This window comes from Caretta caretta, chromosome 4 (genome assembly GCF_965140235.1).
Source record: "Caretta caretta isolate rCarCar2 chromosome 4, rCarCar1.hap1, whole genome shotgun sequence".
Lineage (NCBI taxonomy): Eukaryota > Metazoa > Chordata > Testudines > Cheloniidae > Caretta > Caretta caretta.
In genome coordinates, this window is record NC_134209.1 from 19367477 (window position 1) to 19383669 (window position 16193).

Genomic DNA, 16193 nt, shown 5'->3' on the forward strand with positions numbered 1-16193 from the left:
TATTGCCCACCACCTCTTCCCTTATAGTTCTTGACTGCTATTTTATGCCCAGAAAAAACATTCTGAGACCATCCCTATTACATGCTGCCACTGCTGTTTATATCAGCTGAGATGGATTTTGCTGCATTTAAAAAAAAAAAGGCAATCCAGTTTGTGGCCTACATTTCTCTCAAGGTCTGAAAGACAAGACTGAGGCCACATTTTAACCCCCCACCCACACTAGATTTGGAGGGAAAAAAAACCGGGGGGGGGCGGGGGGAAGAACAGAAGAGCAGATATGACTCTCATCTCACCACACTTACCTGTCTATATATCGCCTTGCCTCCACATTGTCTAGAGCTGTAACAATGATGTCTTGCTTGGTGTAGAATTCATCATTGTAAATGTTCTCAGTGGCTGGACACACTTTATTAAGATATGGATCGATCTTTAACTGAGGATTGATGTTCAGGGTTGCTGCTGCTGCGGTATAGCTTTTAGGTTTCTAAACAAATGAAAAATATGTTTATTTTATTGCAATATTCATTCTAAAACCAAGAGTCAAACAAGGTGGATAGATTTAGGTCACGCAAGTTCCTCCAGGATTGCAGATTAAACAACCATTCAGCGTATAAAATGTAAAAATCTGAAACCCCACTGCTAAAAATGAGGAAATAAAAAGTTAGACAGAAAACCAAGTTATGGTTACTCAAGAAATGAGCACTTCAACTTTAATCATCCTATTCATCCGAAACAGTTGTGAAAGATCTGCTCTCAGTGCCTGGACAAACCCAATCCAGACAAGATGCAATACTGGTAGTTCGGGGAAGTTGGAGAGAAAGCATCTATAGCAGGGGAGGGCAAACTATGGCCCGGGGGCCACATCCAGCCCTCCAGACATTTTAATCCAGCCCTTGAGCTCCAGCCAGGGAGCGGGGTCGGAGGCGTGTCCCACTCCACACGGCTCCTGGAAGCAGAGGCATGTCCCTCCTCCAGCTCCTACATGTAGGGGCAGCCAGGGGACTCTGCACGCTGCCCCTGCCCCAAGCACTGCCCCCACAGCTCCCATTAGCTGGGAACTGCAACCAATGGGAGCTGCAGGGGCAGTGCCTGTGGACGGGGCAGTGCGCAGAACTGCCTGGCCACGCCTCCACATAGGAGCTGGAGCGGGGACATGCCGCTGCTACTGGGAGCTGCTTGAGGTAAGTCTGCACCACTGACCCCCTCCCGCGCCCCAACCCTCTGCCCTGATCCCCCTCCCACTCTCCAAATCTCACGGTCCCAGCCCAGAGCACCCTGCACCCCCAACCCCTCATCCCCAGCCCGAGCCCTCACCCCCTCCCATACCCCAACCCCCAATTTCGTGAGCATTCATGGCCCGCCATACAATTTCCATACCCAGATGTGGCCCTCGGGTCAAAAAGTTTTCCCACCCCTGATCTATAGGATAGGGTAGAGATGGTATCTGCCCCTATTACTCCAGTAGACTTTCTGCTTGTGGTGCTTTTGAATACCCTATTGCTCCTAGGTAGCTTCTGTGGCTAAAAGTGTACTACAATTGTATATAGGCAGGAAAATGTGACCAGTGCTTACCCAAAATAGACCTCAAACAATAACCCATAACACTGTGATTTCAAAACTATTTGAAATGTCATCTACATGAGGCTACAAAATTATTGAAATGTCATCTACATGAGGCTGACCTCAAAGGTCACAGTAAAATGCCCTTATCCACCTAATTGACAGCATTAACTGGGGGAATATATTATTCCAATTTTCCAAAGACTTGCACCTGGAAATAAGTGCAATTGAATGCTGACATTGGTCTGTAAAGCCCTATATAGGTTGGGTTCTAGCCATGCAAGACACCGTCTCTCCCCCGATTTGCTGCCATTTCCATCTTTGCTAGCAACAGCTACATCTGAACAACTGAAGGCTATGGAATTGGCTTCTCCCATTGATCTGCCAAAGCTTGAGACTACTGCAGGTTACAATGCAAAGTCGACCATCTTTCTCCTTTTAGTAGCTTTCAAAGAATGAACTATTGCTTTGTGTTGCCCAATAATTAATTACATGCATTTTTCAAAGTATTTAATTACTTAATGAAAAACATAATAGTTAGGACAGTGTATATATATACACAACAGTGCACACAGGCAAGCAAGTTGATTTGACTATTATGAACTGCAAATTAAAACATCTAGTATCATAACTCCAGGGTCTCCATACCAATATTTCAGAAAGTCATGGCTGAAGTGTTTAAAGCAGACTAAAATTTTATCATAAATTCTGTTTTAATATTTCTGCCATTGGATTATTTGTATACTGCTTCACCATACTTTTCAGTTAAGTAATTCTCATATTTCAATTGTCAAGTCACAGCAACCTGATGTAAGATGTTTACTGCTTGTAAGTTCGTAATTCGCATCACTCTCAGTGGCCTGCAAAAGGTCTTGGTTCTGATTCTTCACTCACAGCTATGAAGAGGAGGAATAACTTCACTGAAGTCAATGGAATGACACTGGTGTATATGAGTGGAGAATCAGGCCCTTGGAGTCTATTAAACCAGTGTTAATATAAATACTAAATTTAGATGTATGAATAAGTCTAAATATTAGAGTTAGTATTGTTAAAGTCCATTCCCCACCCCCGTCTTCTCAAAGACTCCTTTCTTTGTACACAAATATTTATATGCTTAAGCTAAGGTCTCACAGTGGGTAAAAGCAGCAGCACATACTCTGGCCAGGAGACACTATGATGCAAAAAGAAAGTCTACCTGTATATGATGGGGTCGAAAAAGAAACTGCCTGTTCAAGTTGGATTTCTCTATCAAGTCTGGATCTGTAATTGTGACCTACAACAAGAAGGAAAAAAAGAACAGCTGAAATTATAAACCAAGTGTGCTGTTCAGCACTGCTCTTTTTGTAAAATCTAGCTTCCAGTGTCAAAATAAGCCTGACAGATGGTAACATGAGCATTAAGACTGTTACAAGAATCTATTTTAACATCTTAGATTTTAAAACAATTTCCCAAGCATGCTGCTCATGAGTTCTACTTCCAAATTACACATGAACATCCCAATTTACACATAGCTCTCTTCCTCCTACCCAAGAACTTAATCCAAAACAAGACTAACTCCTTAATAAGACTACAGTGGGATACAATTTTTATTTAAAAAATGTATGTGTAAGAGGGTATTTAAACTGGTTTTCATAATAAACAATCCTCTTTAAAAGAGGGGAAAATATGAGACAAGCACACCTCTCTGTACACCATCATCGCTTTCACCTCATAGTCTCCAATACATCCAAATCATGCCACATTTACAATAAACCCTGTCTTGTGTTATTGTTTAGATACGTAATGACAAGCCAGTGTGTGCATAAAACTTACCATGCCTTTGTCTCGGCCACTACCAACTCCAAGAAGTGCAAAATTTTTTAACATTTCACAGCCTATTGCTCCACACCCAACCTAAAGAAAATACATTTAAAGTAGTCACAGCCATCATTTATTTCTACCACTTCAAAAAAACAGGAGGGGACTTCATCATAACATAAGATTAACTGAAAAAGTATATAAATTACAGTAAACTTTGAGGTGAAATTCAAAATTCAGATGTTTAGCTACAAAAGTCCTGAAAGATCTAGGCCCTAGTTATCGGAGACACCGTAAGACCTGCCACAACCCTTTCACTCAGAAGGAATGCTCCAACCATGTAAATGAAGTGTGAAATCATCAGCAGCTAGGGGGAGAATGTTCTTTGTGACAAGCCACCATCAACTCACTGCCGAATATACAACTAAACCCTAACCAAGACACTCTCTGAGCAAGATCCAAGACATTGTTTGATCAGGCTTTTCACTAACTTCCCTGACATTTTTTATACTAGCTTCTAGCTACTTCCATGGATTCTCTGAGGAAAATGAGGTTGGCTGCTTTGATGGACTGCAAAGCAGGAAAGATTATATTCAGAGCTGTTTTATGAAAAGCAGGCCCAGAAACCAAAGCAGTGGACATCTTATAAATACTACCATTAAAGTTTACCCAGTTAGGCTGTTTAGATGACCTTTCTGGACAACTACAAATAGATTTTCTCTAAATCACTCTTCACTTCTTACTACAAGATTTTCTCCGAAGATTTAATACATCTTGTTTAAATAAGACTTGTTTTCTATATACAGACACAGTTCCTTTACATTTAGGACATTATGAAGCACCACAGCAAGAACTGAACTGTCATTCTAAAAATTATAATTTTACACTGCATTCTTTTCATACTTTATTTTTATTCCTTTACTCACTAAGACCCTGATCTTCAAGGAAATCCACATGAGCAATGTCTCATTGTACATAGCTCCTTGCAGGTTCCAGGCATCATTTACAAATTCAGTAATTTACAATGGGTCTCTTAGACATTAGTTTCAGAGTAGCAGCCGTGTTAGTCTGTATCCGCAAAAACAACAGGAGTACTTACGGCACCTTTGTTAGTCTCTAAGGTGCCACAAGTACTCCTGTTTTTTTAGACATTAGTGTGTATTACTGAGAATCTACTTTTACTTTGAATGGTTATCTGTCCAGTTATTCATGTAACCACTGTAGATCTGGCTAATTTGAGGACAATTATAATTACTTGCACCATAATATATGACAGTTCACATAACACATGACGTCATATCATAATCCAAACTTACCAAGAAAACATTCAACTTATGCAGCTTTTGGCACAGGGTCTCTCCAATGCAAATCCTCAAGGCATCATATTTATCTCCCCTATGCAGACACATTCAGATAAAGAGGGAAAACAGTAAATTGGCAAGAGAGATACTAACCTACGTATGAAAAATGGCATATATTGTGCTTCAATATTAGCTAAAATAAGAAGGTGAAAACTTCCCCTCAACTCATACTGTCTCAGGACTCATTACTTAGTCCTGGCCTTGAGTGCAGGGGACTGGACCACATGACCTCTCGAGGTCCCTTCCAGTTCTATGATTCTAAAAATAAGATATACCCACCTAGGGAACATTTCCTCTAACAGATTAAAAAAAAATGCAGTCAAAGTATGTACTGAAGCATTACTAGGTTAAAATCTTAAAAATTGGATTGCATGCCCACAAGTGATTCAGTACCTAAAACATTATTACGTTTAGAAAATTTCAGCTTTACCTTGGGAGGAATTCTTCACAACTGGTCTTGTCTAGAGATATAGCGATGTCCAATGCATCAATGTACAGCTAAGGGGAAAAAAATAATTTGATCATGTGAAAATATTTCAGATTACTGTGTAAATGTATTTGATTTAGAAGGAGACAATTAGGAATGCACACTTCCTGTGTACAATATGTAGCCATGAAAATTAGGAAAATTAAATATGAAAGATGGGCTAAATCTCGACTGTCATTATATAATTAAATAGCATCATTAACTTGGGAGTTATTTTTCCTAGCTACTAAAAGTATATAATGAACTTGAAAATAAACGTTTATGCCAGAGAAAAAGCTGGTACATTCATAGCATTCATATATCTCTTTTGATCTATGACAGTTACATCGCTTATCCAGTCCTTTTGAAAGTAGTTCCCAATGAGTCTCAGACTGTTTTTAATCTAATTGCATTCTAGAGGCCAGGCCCAGCACCCTTGGCAGCACTGTTCTTATCTATAGTCGTTCAAGTTAGCATAGATTATATTTTATACTTCACATAGACAATGACAACAATAAGTGTCTATGCTTGCCTTCAATTTCAGCATGTGGAAACAACCTCCATACCCACTGCCATGTAATAATAAAGCTAAACATCAAAAAAGGAGAAAAAACTTACCCACTGCTGCAAAGGAGAAAATTTTCCCGTTACTGCTTTCAAGACTTCTTGGCTAGCAACACCACCTACTGCTGCAGCAAGAGGAGCTAGAAATCCCTGAGCAGACCTAGAGAGCCATTTCACTATGTCTTCATTCACCTGGGGCTGAAAGATAATCCACAATAAAAAACAATTTTACAAATTTCTCCCAAAAATTAAAAATATTCTGTGCTTGTGAGATAGTGCTATCCATGAGGCAAGGACATGTACTTTTTATCCACAAAACAGGAACGGCACAGTCAACCCTAACCCAAAGGTACCAGCACTTCTAGAAGTGACAGTATTTCAAGTCTCCATACCCATTCAACCTCTGGCTTTTAACATCATCCAACTCTTCTGACAATGGAGCCAACAGATGTGGTTTTCCTATGGGGAAGAGACAACACTGAAGTGGCTAAAGCCCTACAGATTAAGGATCTATGCCCTACAATCCTGGAAGAAAGCCTGCCACTCTTAATCATGACAACATCAAGAAAGGACATGACATGTTAGAAGTTTTGTTTTAGCTGATATGTTCAAAGGCTAAGGAATCTGCACTGCTTGGGGCTAAAAGTGGTTTTGAGAAGTCTAGTGTAAGTGTCTGGATAGAACAATGAGGTAACTTTTCCGTGGGACTGAAAAGTAGAAAGTGCACAGAATTTGAAAAGGGGCTTGTCTGTCTGCTCCTTTGCTTTCCTTTTATTTTCTGCTCCAAGTTGCAGCTGTAATGGATAGATGGTCTACTGGACCTTGGGCTAAGATATTAGCTTAGCTAAGAGCTACTCACTTTGCTTTCCAGTGTTTCACTTATGGATACTGCTATTTTCAACATCTCCTCAGCATCTTGAAGGCATCTAAATCCCAGGACAAAAACAGCAATGAACGCTTAATAGTAAAGGATTTTCTCCATGAATACAGACATCGAAGAACAATTCCCTATGCAAAAAGCCAAGAACCAAACTCAAGAAATGTGTCTAGCTTTTGACCGTAAAAGTGTTGAAAATACATCTTAAAATCTGCTTAAAAGTGTAATATTTAGTTCAAAAGTAGGTGTCTTTACTGGATATTTCTACACAAAAGGTTTTAATGTTGGTATTTTAACTGACAACATAAGCTTAGAACAATACCTGAAGTCAAACTCCTAAAGCAGGGGTGGGCAAAGTTTTTGGCCTGAGAGCCACATCTGGGAATGGAAATTGTATGGGGGGGCCATGCACCCTCACGAAATTGGTGCTTGGGGTGTGGGGGGGGGGGACGACAGAAATAAGGAGTTCAGGGTGTGGGAGGGGGCTCTGGGCTAGGGCAGAGGGTTGGGGTGTGGGAGGGGATACAAGCTCTGGGTGCGGGTTCCAGGGTGGGACCAGAAATGAGGGGTTGAGAGTGTGGAAGGGGACTCTGGCTGCGGACACTGTGGAAGAGGAGTTTGGGGTACAGGAGGGTGCTCCGGGCTGGTACCGAGGGGTTCGAAGGGCGGGAGGGGGATCAGGGCTCGGGCAAGCAGTTGGAGCATGGGAGGTGGTCAGGGGTGTGGGCTACCGCGGGCACTTATCTCAAGCAGCTCCCGGAAGCAGCGGCATGTCCCCACTCCAGCTCCTATGCAGAGGCGCGGCCAGGCGGCTCTGCGCGCTACCCCATCCATCCCTGCAGCTCCCGGAAGCAGCGGCATGTCCCCCCTCTGGCTCCTATGCAGAGCTGTGGCGCCGGCCAGGCAGCTCTGCATGCCATTCTGTCTGCAAGCACCGCCCCCATGACTCCCATGGGCCACAGTTCCTGGCCAATGGGAGCAGCAGAGCCAGCGACTGGGGCAGGGGCAGCGTGTGGAGCCCCCTGGCTGCCCTTACGCATAGGAGCTGGAGGAGGGACATGCCGCTGCTTCCAGGAGCCATGTGGAGCCACAGCACTCACAGAGCGGGGCAAGCTCCTGACCCTGCTCCCCGGCGGGAGCTCGAGGGGTGGATTAAAAGGTTTGATAGGTCGTATCCAGCCCACAGTTTGCCCACCCCTATCCTAAAGGCTACTTATGTTTGTTTGTGTACAGAGACTTAATTACATGAATTTATTGGTGGTGAAAGGTGAAGATTAACATTCTCTCTTTACCCATGCAAGAGCTACAGGATCACATAGTGCAGTAGCAGTGCAAGCTTCTCCACACTGCTCCATCAATGTGAAACCACCGTGACATACAGGCATGGCCACTGAAGAAAAGGTAGTCAGATATCTGGCCTCTCCTGTTGAGACTGACAATGGGGTGCCAGATAGCAGGATGGTTTTTGAGTGTGTCATGGACTAATACCAAACTCATTAATGGCTGTTCAGTGGCATATCCATAGATTGTTACTTTCTATCATTACTTAACTGGCCTTATTTTGAACTCATGATCTAGAGATGAAAAACTCCAGGTACCTTACCAATAACACAAGCCATCACACTCCCCTGCAATAGTGTGATATTGGAAATGAAACTAATTAAGCAACAGAAGATAAACACAGTATTAAAATGACATTACCCAATGTTCGGCATGCGACCAAAGTTTTCCTGGAACTGGTTCAATGCAAGCATGGCAGTGTGAATTTGCAAAGGTGCCTGTTAAGGAAGAGGAGATGTCTGATTTACACAGAACTAATCCATGGCTAACTCAGGGTTCATCTACACAGTGCGGCAATGCACACCAGATGGATGCAAATTGTACAATCCTCTGAAGTGTTGCACGCTAACTGCCCTGGGTAGATCCTGCTGATACGCTCTAAAATGTACCTCGTGCACGATGATGTCGTCCCATTTGAAAAACTACTGTTAACGTGCACTAGGAACCTTTCAGAGCACATCAGCAGGGTTCACCCAAAACCGTTAGAGCACAACACTTTAAAGCACTCTAGAATTTACACCTCTCTGGTGCGCACCGTGTACACAAACCCTCAGAGGACACTGCCAAATAATTTTTATAGTTAAGATTAAAAAGTCTCCTTTCCCCCCATTTTGGTCCTTTTCCAAGATGGCAAACATTTTTCCACAGTGTTCTGGAAGTGTTGTTAGTTATCTTCTTGCTGGAGCACAGGTCAAAGTTAACAATACAGCTGTAACAAGAAGAGTCTGAATGCATGGCTCTCCAATACCTAATAAAGCAAATGATAGTTACATTCTGCAATGTAACCGCCAAACACTAATTGTCAGGAAAGGAAAGCCCCAGAAGAAAAGAGGGAAAAAAAGAAGTGTGGGATGGAATCACCTGTGCAAACATTTTGATTCAACATTTCAATGGGATTAAAGTTATGTGAGTCTGAGGTCCATAGTATGTTACTAAATCAGTGGTAGGAAGACAACAGCACCAGATTCAAGTACTAGTGAGGCAGTTTTTAACATTCAATATCTTGGTTAGGTAGAAATTAAAGATTTTCACCAGGGAGCTCTCAGATTTCAAGCAGCAGAAATCATTGGTTAGTAGCCCTAGCCATATATATGAAAAATGAGAATTCTTAACAGGTTACTGAATTTGGCTTACATTTTCCCACAAAGCCCCCAACACGGCTTCTGGGTCCAGAGCTTTTACAACAAAAAGACAAAACATACATTTTACATGACCATGTTCACACTGAGACCCCCTTCGTGTTCCTACTCCATACTTTCCAGTACACTCACATTCAAACAATACAAAATTAAATAGATCTGCAACTTCCTATTGCAAAATTATGGAAAATTTAGTGTTTAAAAAAAAATCCACATGCTAATTACCTCAGGTTTGCTAAAATCTGCAAGAAGGTAAGTTGGGTTTTTTAACTGTTTCTCCAGCCGTTCCTAGAAGAAAACAAGATCTCCTGAACAGAATGTATTACACCTATTTACATACATATCCTGTTCTATTGTGGGGAAATGGGACAACAAAATAGAAAGCAAACAATGGTAACTGATCTCTAACCCCACACATGAAGAACTGAAATCTGCACATACCTTCTTTTCAGTGTTCTCATCTCTATTACTCTTCATTTCACTAATGCTACAGAAGTTAATGAATGTCTACTTTTGCTCAAAGATTTCCTACAACTGACATTTTCAGCCACGTTAGATATCCAATTGGCAGTACCTATTCCAGCAATACTTCTGTCTGTCAGTTACTGGTGATTCTACACCAGTGACCAGTTCTGTGGTGGTTTTGTGAGTGCACAAGGAGAGACTAGATAAATGCAATTGCATATCATTGAGTGGTGGCTTACAGGATAGACTTCCCACCACATGAAATGCTATTTCTGGTTGTCTATTAGAAGCTCTTGGAATCCTCTGGGAACAAACACTTTAAAGTAATGGAAAGTCCAAAATTTGAACTCAGGTCTCCAGAGGTGATAAGCCAGTGCACTGTTCCACTGCACCATCTAGCTACCACTTCACACTTAATGATAAGAGCAGAAACAATAAAAGCAGAGAACAGCTGAGCAGTTAAGATTATATGCAAAAAATCTGGTGTACAACCCAGACTAACCAAACAATTTAAAGGAAAAGTGTGTGTATGTCTGGGGGGGGGGATGAGGGGGGAGTGGCAAGGCAGTGTAGTGGGGAGAGGGCACTAGCCTTTCACCTCTAGAGACGAGGGATAGTAATTTGGGCTTGCCACAACACAAGCGACCACATGCAGAGTTAACAGTGAAAATGCTATACATATTCACATATGTGAAAAGTGATCCAATAGTCTTGTTCTCTCAGTATGCCGCTGAAAGCACTACATATTCTCCAGCATCCCAGCCAAGATGTATTCTTACAGCATTCCCTTCTGCTAGCATTAGAAGGAGGATTATCGAACATTCAGATTTACTGGACTGATGAATAACAAATTTAAGTTGAAGTTTTCAGGCTTCTCTGCAGTTGGATAATGAAATTACTATTTTTCTGAGCATATGGGAGTACCACTTTAGCCAAAAAGTTACCTGTCCATTCATCCTACTTATACCTTCTACATCAGAGGTGGGCAAACTATGGCCCGCGGGACAGTCCTGCCTGGCCCCTGAGCCCCCGGCGCCTCCCCGCAGCCTCAGCACGCCACGCCACCAGCGCTCTGGGCGGCGGGGCTGCGCGCTCATGCAAGGCAACGCAGCAGCGTGTCTGGCTCCAGCTGGGCGGCGCAGCTCCAGACATGCTGCTCTGAGCGGCATGGTTGGGGGGTTGGATATGGGGCAGGGGGTCCTGGGGGGCAGTCAGGGGCCAGGGGGCGATTGGATAGGGCAGAGGTTCAGGGGGGGGCGGGGGGGGCATTGGATAGGGGCAGGGATCCCAGGAGGGGGCGGTTAGGGGACAAGGAGCAGGAGGTGTTGGAAGGGTGGGGAGTTCTGAGGGGGCAGTTAGGGGGCAGGAAGTAGAAGGGGGCGGATGGGGGCAGGGGCCAGGCTGTTTGGGGAGGCACAGTCTTCCCTACCCAGCCCTCCATACAGTTTCGCACCCTGATGTGGCCCTTGGGCCAAAAAGTTTGCCCACCCCTGTTCTACATATACCTTTATGTCCAAGAACTCAATTCTCATTTCACTTTTCTAAAAACACGCTTCCATTTAGAAGAAAAACTTGCTGCACCAAGAGAACACTTACAAAGCAAAATATTTTGGGTGTCTTTACTTGGACAGCTATTCCTCCATGTAAGTAAGGCTCCATATCTGAAGTATCGCCAATGCTGAAAGAATAAGGTGACACCACTGAAAAGATAAAAAGTTAACTGTTATTTTGGTGACAATGTCACATAATAAGCAGCTTAGGTACATACCGTTATTCCATTTCTCAGGAATATACATTATTTCTGCTAATACTTTTACTCTCTCATTGCTTCCTTTCAGGTTGCAATTGCTATAGTTCAACCTTATGAGAAAACCATGATGGTCAGTGTAGTTTACGCATTTTTCAACATTTCATGTCTTTTCCCAGGTATGGGCCTAAAGCATTAGTTTAACATAATTTGTTATATAGACACACACACACAACCTTTTAAAGTGTAAGGAACTTTTATCATCAGTTTAGCCATAAAGGAACAGGAAATATAAAGTATTAGTTTCCCCTGGGACTGGACAATTAGAGCAACAAAATTTAGCCCAATCAATACTCACTTAATTTTGCACTATCAACAAAGCTCAGCACTGTAGCAGAACAACATGAAAATAGAGGCAGGAACTTTTGCAAAGCAGCTGGAGCACATAAGGGCAAAAACAAGGCCTTTCTCAAAAAGTAATTAGTCAAAACACCATTTAGTCATGGAAGAATATTGTTAGGGAATAAGCATCAGTAAGGCTACGATTTTGGCACAGAAATTTTTATTAAATGTCATGACGGAGGTGTGGGAGGAAACATCAGTACACCACAGAAAAGTCAGCAAATAATGTAGTTTTTGCTACATCAAACACACACAAGAGCATAGTGGGTGTGCTGAAAGGTAAAGCGGGGGTGGGGTGGGGGGGTGTTTGAACAGCAAACCTACCCATCCTGCATTCACTGCAGGGCTGGGCCTGGCTCCCTGCTAGGGGCCTTGAGACCAGGCACATGGGGTTACAGAGCCACTCGGGTTTGGCCTGTCCACACCTCCATCTCCATAGGGGCAGATGGGCCAAACCTGAGTGGTGCTGTGACCCCATGCATGAGGTAGCAATGCCACTCAGCTTTGGGACATAATCAAATGTAGTTTTACATTCATTTCCAAGATTTCAAGGACTTAATTCAAATGCACGATTTCCATGACCTCCATGCTAAAATTGTAGCCCTAAGCGTCAGGGTACTTTAGCGAACTGGAAAACAAAGGCAGGAAGAGGGACTTGGGGAGAACCAGGGAAGTTAGGAGGAAAGAACAGAAGAGCTCAAAATAACCCAGACATTTCATCACTAGCATTATTGGACTTTGTGCTATAGCTTTACAGTTCCTACCTCCAACTCAGTTAGGATGTTACACAAGAAATTTTGCACTACAAAACCTACATATGATATTAACGTAGCCAGATGTCACCACAAAAATTAAGTACTATCATTTGGAGGTCCATGCTAAAGAACACAGAACAGACTTGAAATAATTTGGCACAATTGTGCAGTAAATTTCCCCTTCAGAATTTAAATTTTACCTCAAAATTTACTTTAACAAGTTTACAGTGTAATTAAATTTGAGAGACTGGCTGAGATTTACATGTGATATGAGTCCATGTTTCTAGGATACTATCAATGACTGAATGCTAAAAATATCAGGTGTCCAAACACTGTAGATGGTCCCAAACCCAGTGGTTCTGACCTCTTCATACTCATTTTATAAAAAAATCCTTTCACACCATCTCAGCACGTTCTAATCTAACGGACCACCAAGCAGAACTCCACAAACAGGAGATCCTTTAATTCAGTATTGATCTACAACAGTTTATCTACGTTCTTCCTGCTGCAAGCATACTGGCATTGTAGCGAGGGAAAATGCACATATCTACCAACAAAAAGAGTTCCTTTTGCACAAGTAAAACAATAGATACAAGGCTTACCCGTTATTTGTTGCATGGATCCATTTAAACAAGCCATTCCATGAACTTCCCGAAAGATTAAGCACTGTCCTGTTTCCAGCTTGTGAGGATGATTTTCAAGGCAAGTGACAATCCCAGGGTTTGACTGAAAATGGAATCGACTGCAAAGTTAGTAAGAAACGGTCCTGAAAGTGTAACCTCAGAAGCAACTAAACATGTACAAGAGGTAGGAGCAGGGCTTTACCACCTTACTGCTAATATCTTTGTTACTAAAGACAAACTGCAAAGAGGGCTGGCTACAGAGCGCGAGCCATGTCTTAAAGCAGGTCGTGAAAGACACCACTGACATATTCCTTCCTTTCCCTAAAAAAAGTCTTTACTCCAGAATTCTGTATCCAAAACTGATCTTACTACCACGTATCTGAATTCATCAAAATACTATTCCCTAACAGATGCTGGAAAAAATTCTTGAGATCCCTGGGGAGAAGTACAGTATTTCAGAAAGTTGAGTTCAATAAACCCTGGGAACCAATACACCATTTTAAAAAAATCCCTGGGCTTTGCCCTCTCCATACTACACTCCTAATTCATTTCTTCAGTTCTGCACTCCTGAAACCAGAAAGATTCCTTGAAGAAGTTGGTTTCCTCACCCATACCATTTTTAACATTCAGATGTAAAGATAAATTACCTGTTCTACTTTGTAAGTAACAATTCCTGTCCAAGAAGGCATTAATCTGACAGACAATATAAGGAGAATTATGGATCTATTCCACCCTCACTAGATGACAGAGACCACTGGCCAGGTCAAACAGAATGTTTTTATTTAAATGTATGTAGTTTTCCCTTGGCCAAGTTCATTGTATTCCTCCTCCTGTACATATCCCCAGGAAACCTTATGTTATTTAGAGGGGTGCATCTGCAAGATAGGGACTAGTATTAACATATCTATTACACCAATATGAACCTCTGTTGCACTATATAACTAACATCATTGTTCACTGTACTTTAAGCTTGTTGTAAAAACAAAACTTGGAAAACAGAACTCCAGCCAGATCAAGTCTGTAACTGGAGTTTGAGAAGTAACAAACAAACAAAACAAAAGGAAAACAATTGTGGCATTAACATGACACTGACAACAATCATCCTGCTTATATGTTATATTCCTTTCCCTTTGTCTGCCTGGGCAATTGAGAGCGAAAGTTTTCTTAGGCTGAGACTGTCTTCTATTGTATGTTTGTACAGCGCCTAGGAGCACAATAAGGCCCCTCTGGATTCTAGGTGATACCACAATACAGACACCTAACAAACAACCGGGGGTCATAGATTCTGTAGGCTGAGCCCTTTGCACACATCAGGCGCTCCTTACATCCCTGTACCCCCCACCCCACCCAAATAAGCTCCCTGCATGCTACCCTCCCATGTCCCTCTACTTCAGGGTTTGCCTGCAACCCCTGCCCACCCTCTTCTCTATGCCAAGGGCTCTGTGCACCCCCTTCCTCCCACCCCCATACTAGGATCCGCCATTCCCCCTCCCATTTCTTACCCCCACCCCTTTTATTTCTTTTCTTTCTGTTTGGGAGAAAAGTCATGCATTTTAAACTATATTGGAATGATGAGCAAAGCTGAGATGGGAGATATCATTATACTGGAAGCTGTTAGCGGCCGCCATCAACCAGTTCTGTGATCTATACACAATTACAGAAACTGCTCAGTCTGCCAACCACAGCCAGGGGCTCCATGTGCCCCTTACTTCTCCCTTCCAGTTTTCACCAAATTAGGATTCCTACCGATGCCTAAACCATTCCTTGAAATTCTGGAACTGATCAGATGCAGCATCCAAAAGTTACCATGTTACAGACAAACGACATCAAGTTAAGTCTAGGTCATAAAAAAAGAAGTCAAATCACGGCAGTATGATTACTAGCTCTTACTTGTGTTATGTTTGAAATGAAGATTTCCTTTGGTTCCTCTCCTGTAGTATCCAGGACTTCAAATTCATCACCAAAGTCACAAAACAAACGTGACCATATTCCATACACATCTGCACTGATAAACTATAAAAGGGAAAACTATGAACATTCTTAATTGTGCACAAAACAGAAGTGTTCTTGTCACTTAAGGATACTATCCAATGTTGTTAATTTAGGTGCAAATTCCACCCTGTGTACTATATTGAATCCAACAAACACTGTGCCAAGAGACAGAATTTGGCCCTCCATCAATCTTTCAAAATGAGCATATACAACTGGAACCAGAGATGGCATCAGCACACAGCAAAACTAATGAAAAGGACGTTTTCCATAACTTGTACTTGGTCTTAGCACATGCATTCTGGATCAGATTCACCACTTCACTTTAAAGCTCTAAAACACTTGTACTCCTTTTCTAGCAACTCTCTCCACCAAGCTGTAGAGTGTACCCTGTGACGCAGCAGGGAGTGGAACGCATTTGACCTGGGAATGTTGCAGGGGAGTTTCATTAGGGATGGAAGACTTCCCTTGAGGGAAGATACCTGTAACCTGAGCCAGGAGGGGGGTTGGGGCGAGATGATACCTTCTGCCTGGGGAAACTGAACAAAGGCTGGAGGAGGAGCTGGGGGGAGGCTGGATGAGACAGCTAGACGGGTTTCCAGTTCTGGGGAGTTGGCTGGAGAAGAGGAGGGAGCCCCAAGGCTGGGGTCTAATCTCCCTGCCCCCCAGAAAGGCCTGACTAAGGGATCTTGTTTATGCCTGCGAGCTCTGGTTTGAACTGTGTTCCTACCCTCCCTAAGTAAGGGCACGGCTACACTCATAACTTCAAAGCGCCCCCGTGGCAGCGCTGGGAGAGAGCTCTCCCAGCGCTCCTGGTACTCCACCTCCACGAGGGGAGCAGCTTAGGGTGCTCCCAGCGCTGGGGCACTCTTGACACTGGCACTTTAG

The 16193-nt window shown here is 42.8% G+C and overlaps 1 protein-coding gene across 4 annotated transcripts in view; it reads right to left on the reverse strand.

The window, feature by feature from the left end:
• UBA6 (ubiquitin like modifier activating enzyme 6) overlaps positions 1-16193 on the reverse strand; it is a 52270-nt gene that overhangs the window by 22635 nt on the left and 13442 nt on the right. For all 4 annotated transcript variants that reach the window (XM_048846900.2, XM_048846897.2, XM_048846898.2 and 1 more), the window contains 12 exons: positions 15207-15329; positions 13296-13419; positions 11386-11489; positions 9550-9612; positions 8327-8403; positions 6608-6674; positions 5803-5946; positions 5149-5216; positions 4674-4752; positions 3373-3453; positions 2756-2833; positions 303-484 (listed from right to left, as the gene is read on the reverse strand). In XM_048846900.2, coding sequence (XP_048702857.2) covers positions 303-484; positions 2756-2833; positions 3373-3453; positions 4674-4752; positions 5149-5216; positions 5803-5946; positions 6608-6674; positions 8327-8403; positions 9550-9612; positions 11386-11489; positions 13296-13419; positions 15207-15329 — 1190 coding nt within the window. The remainder of the gene's footprint in view (positions 1-302; positions 485-2755; positions 2834-3372; positions 3454-4673; positions 4753-5148; positions 5217-5802; positions 5947-6607; positions 6675-8326; positions 8404-9549; positions 9613-11385; positions 11490-13295; positions 13420-15206; positions 15330-16193) is intronic.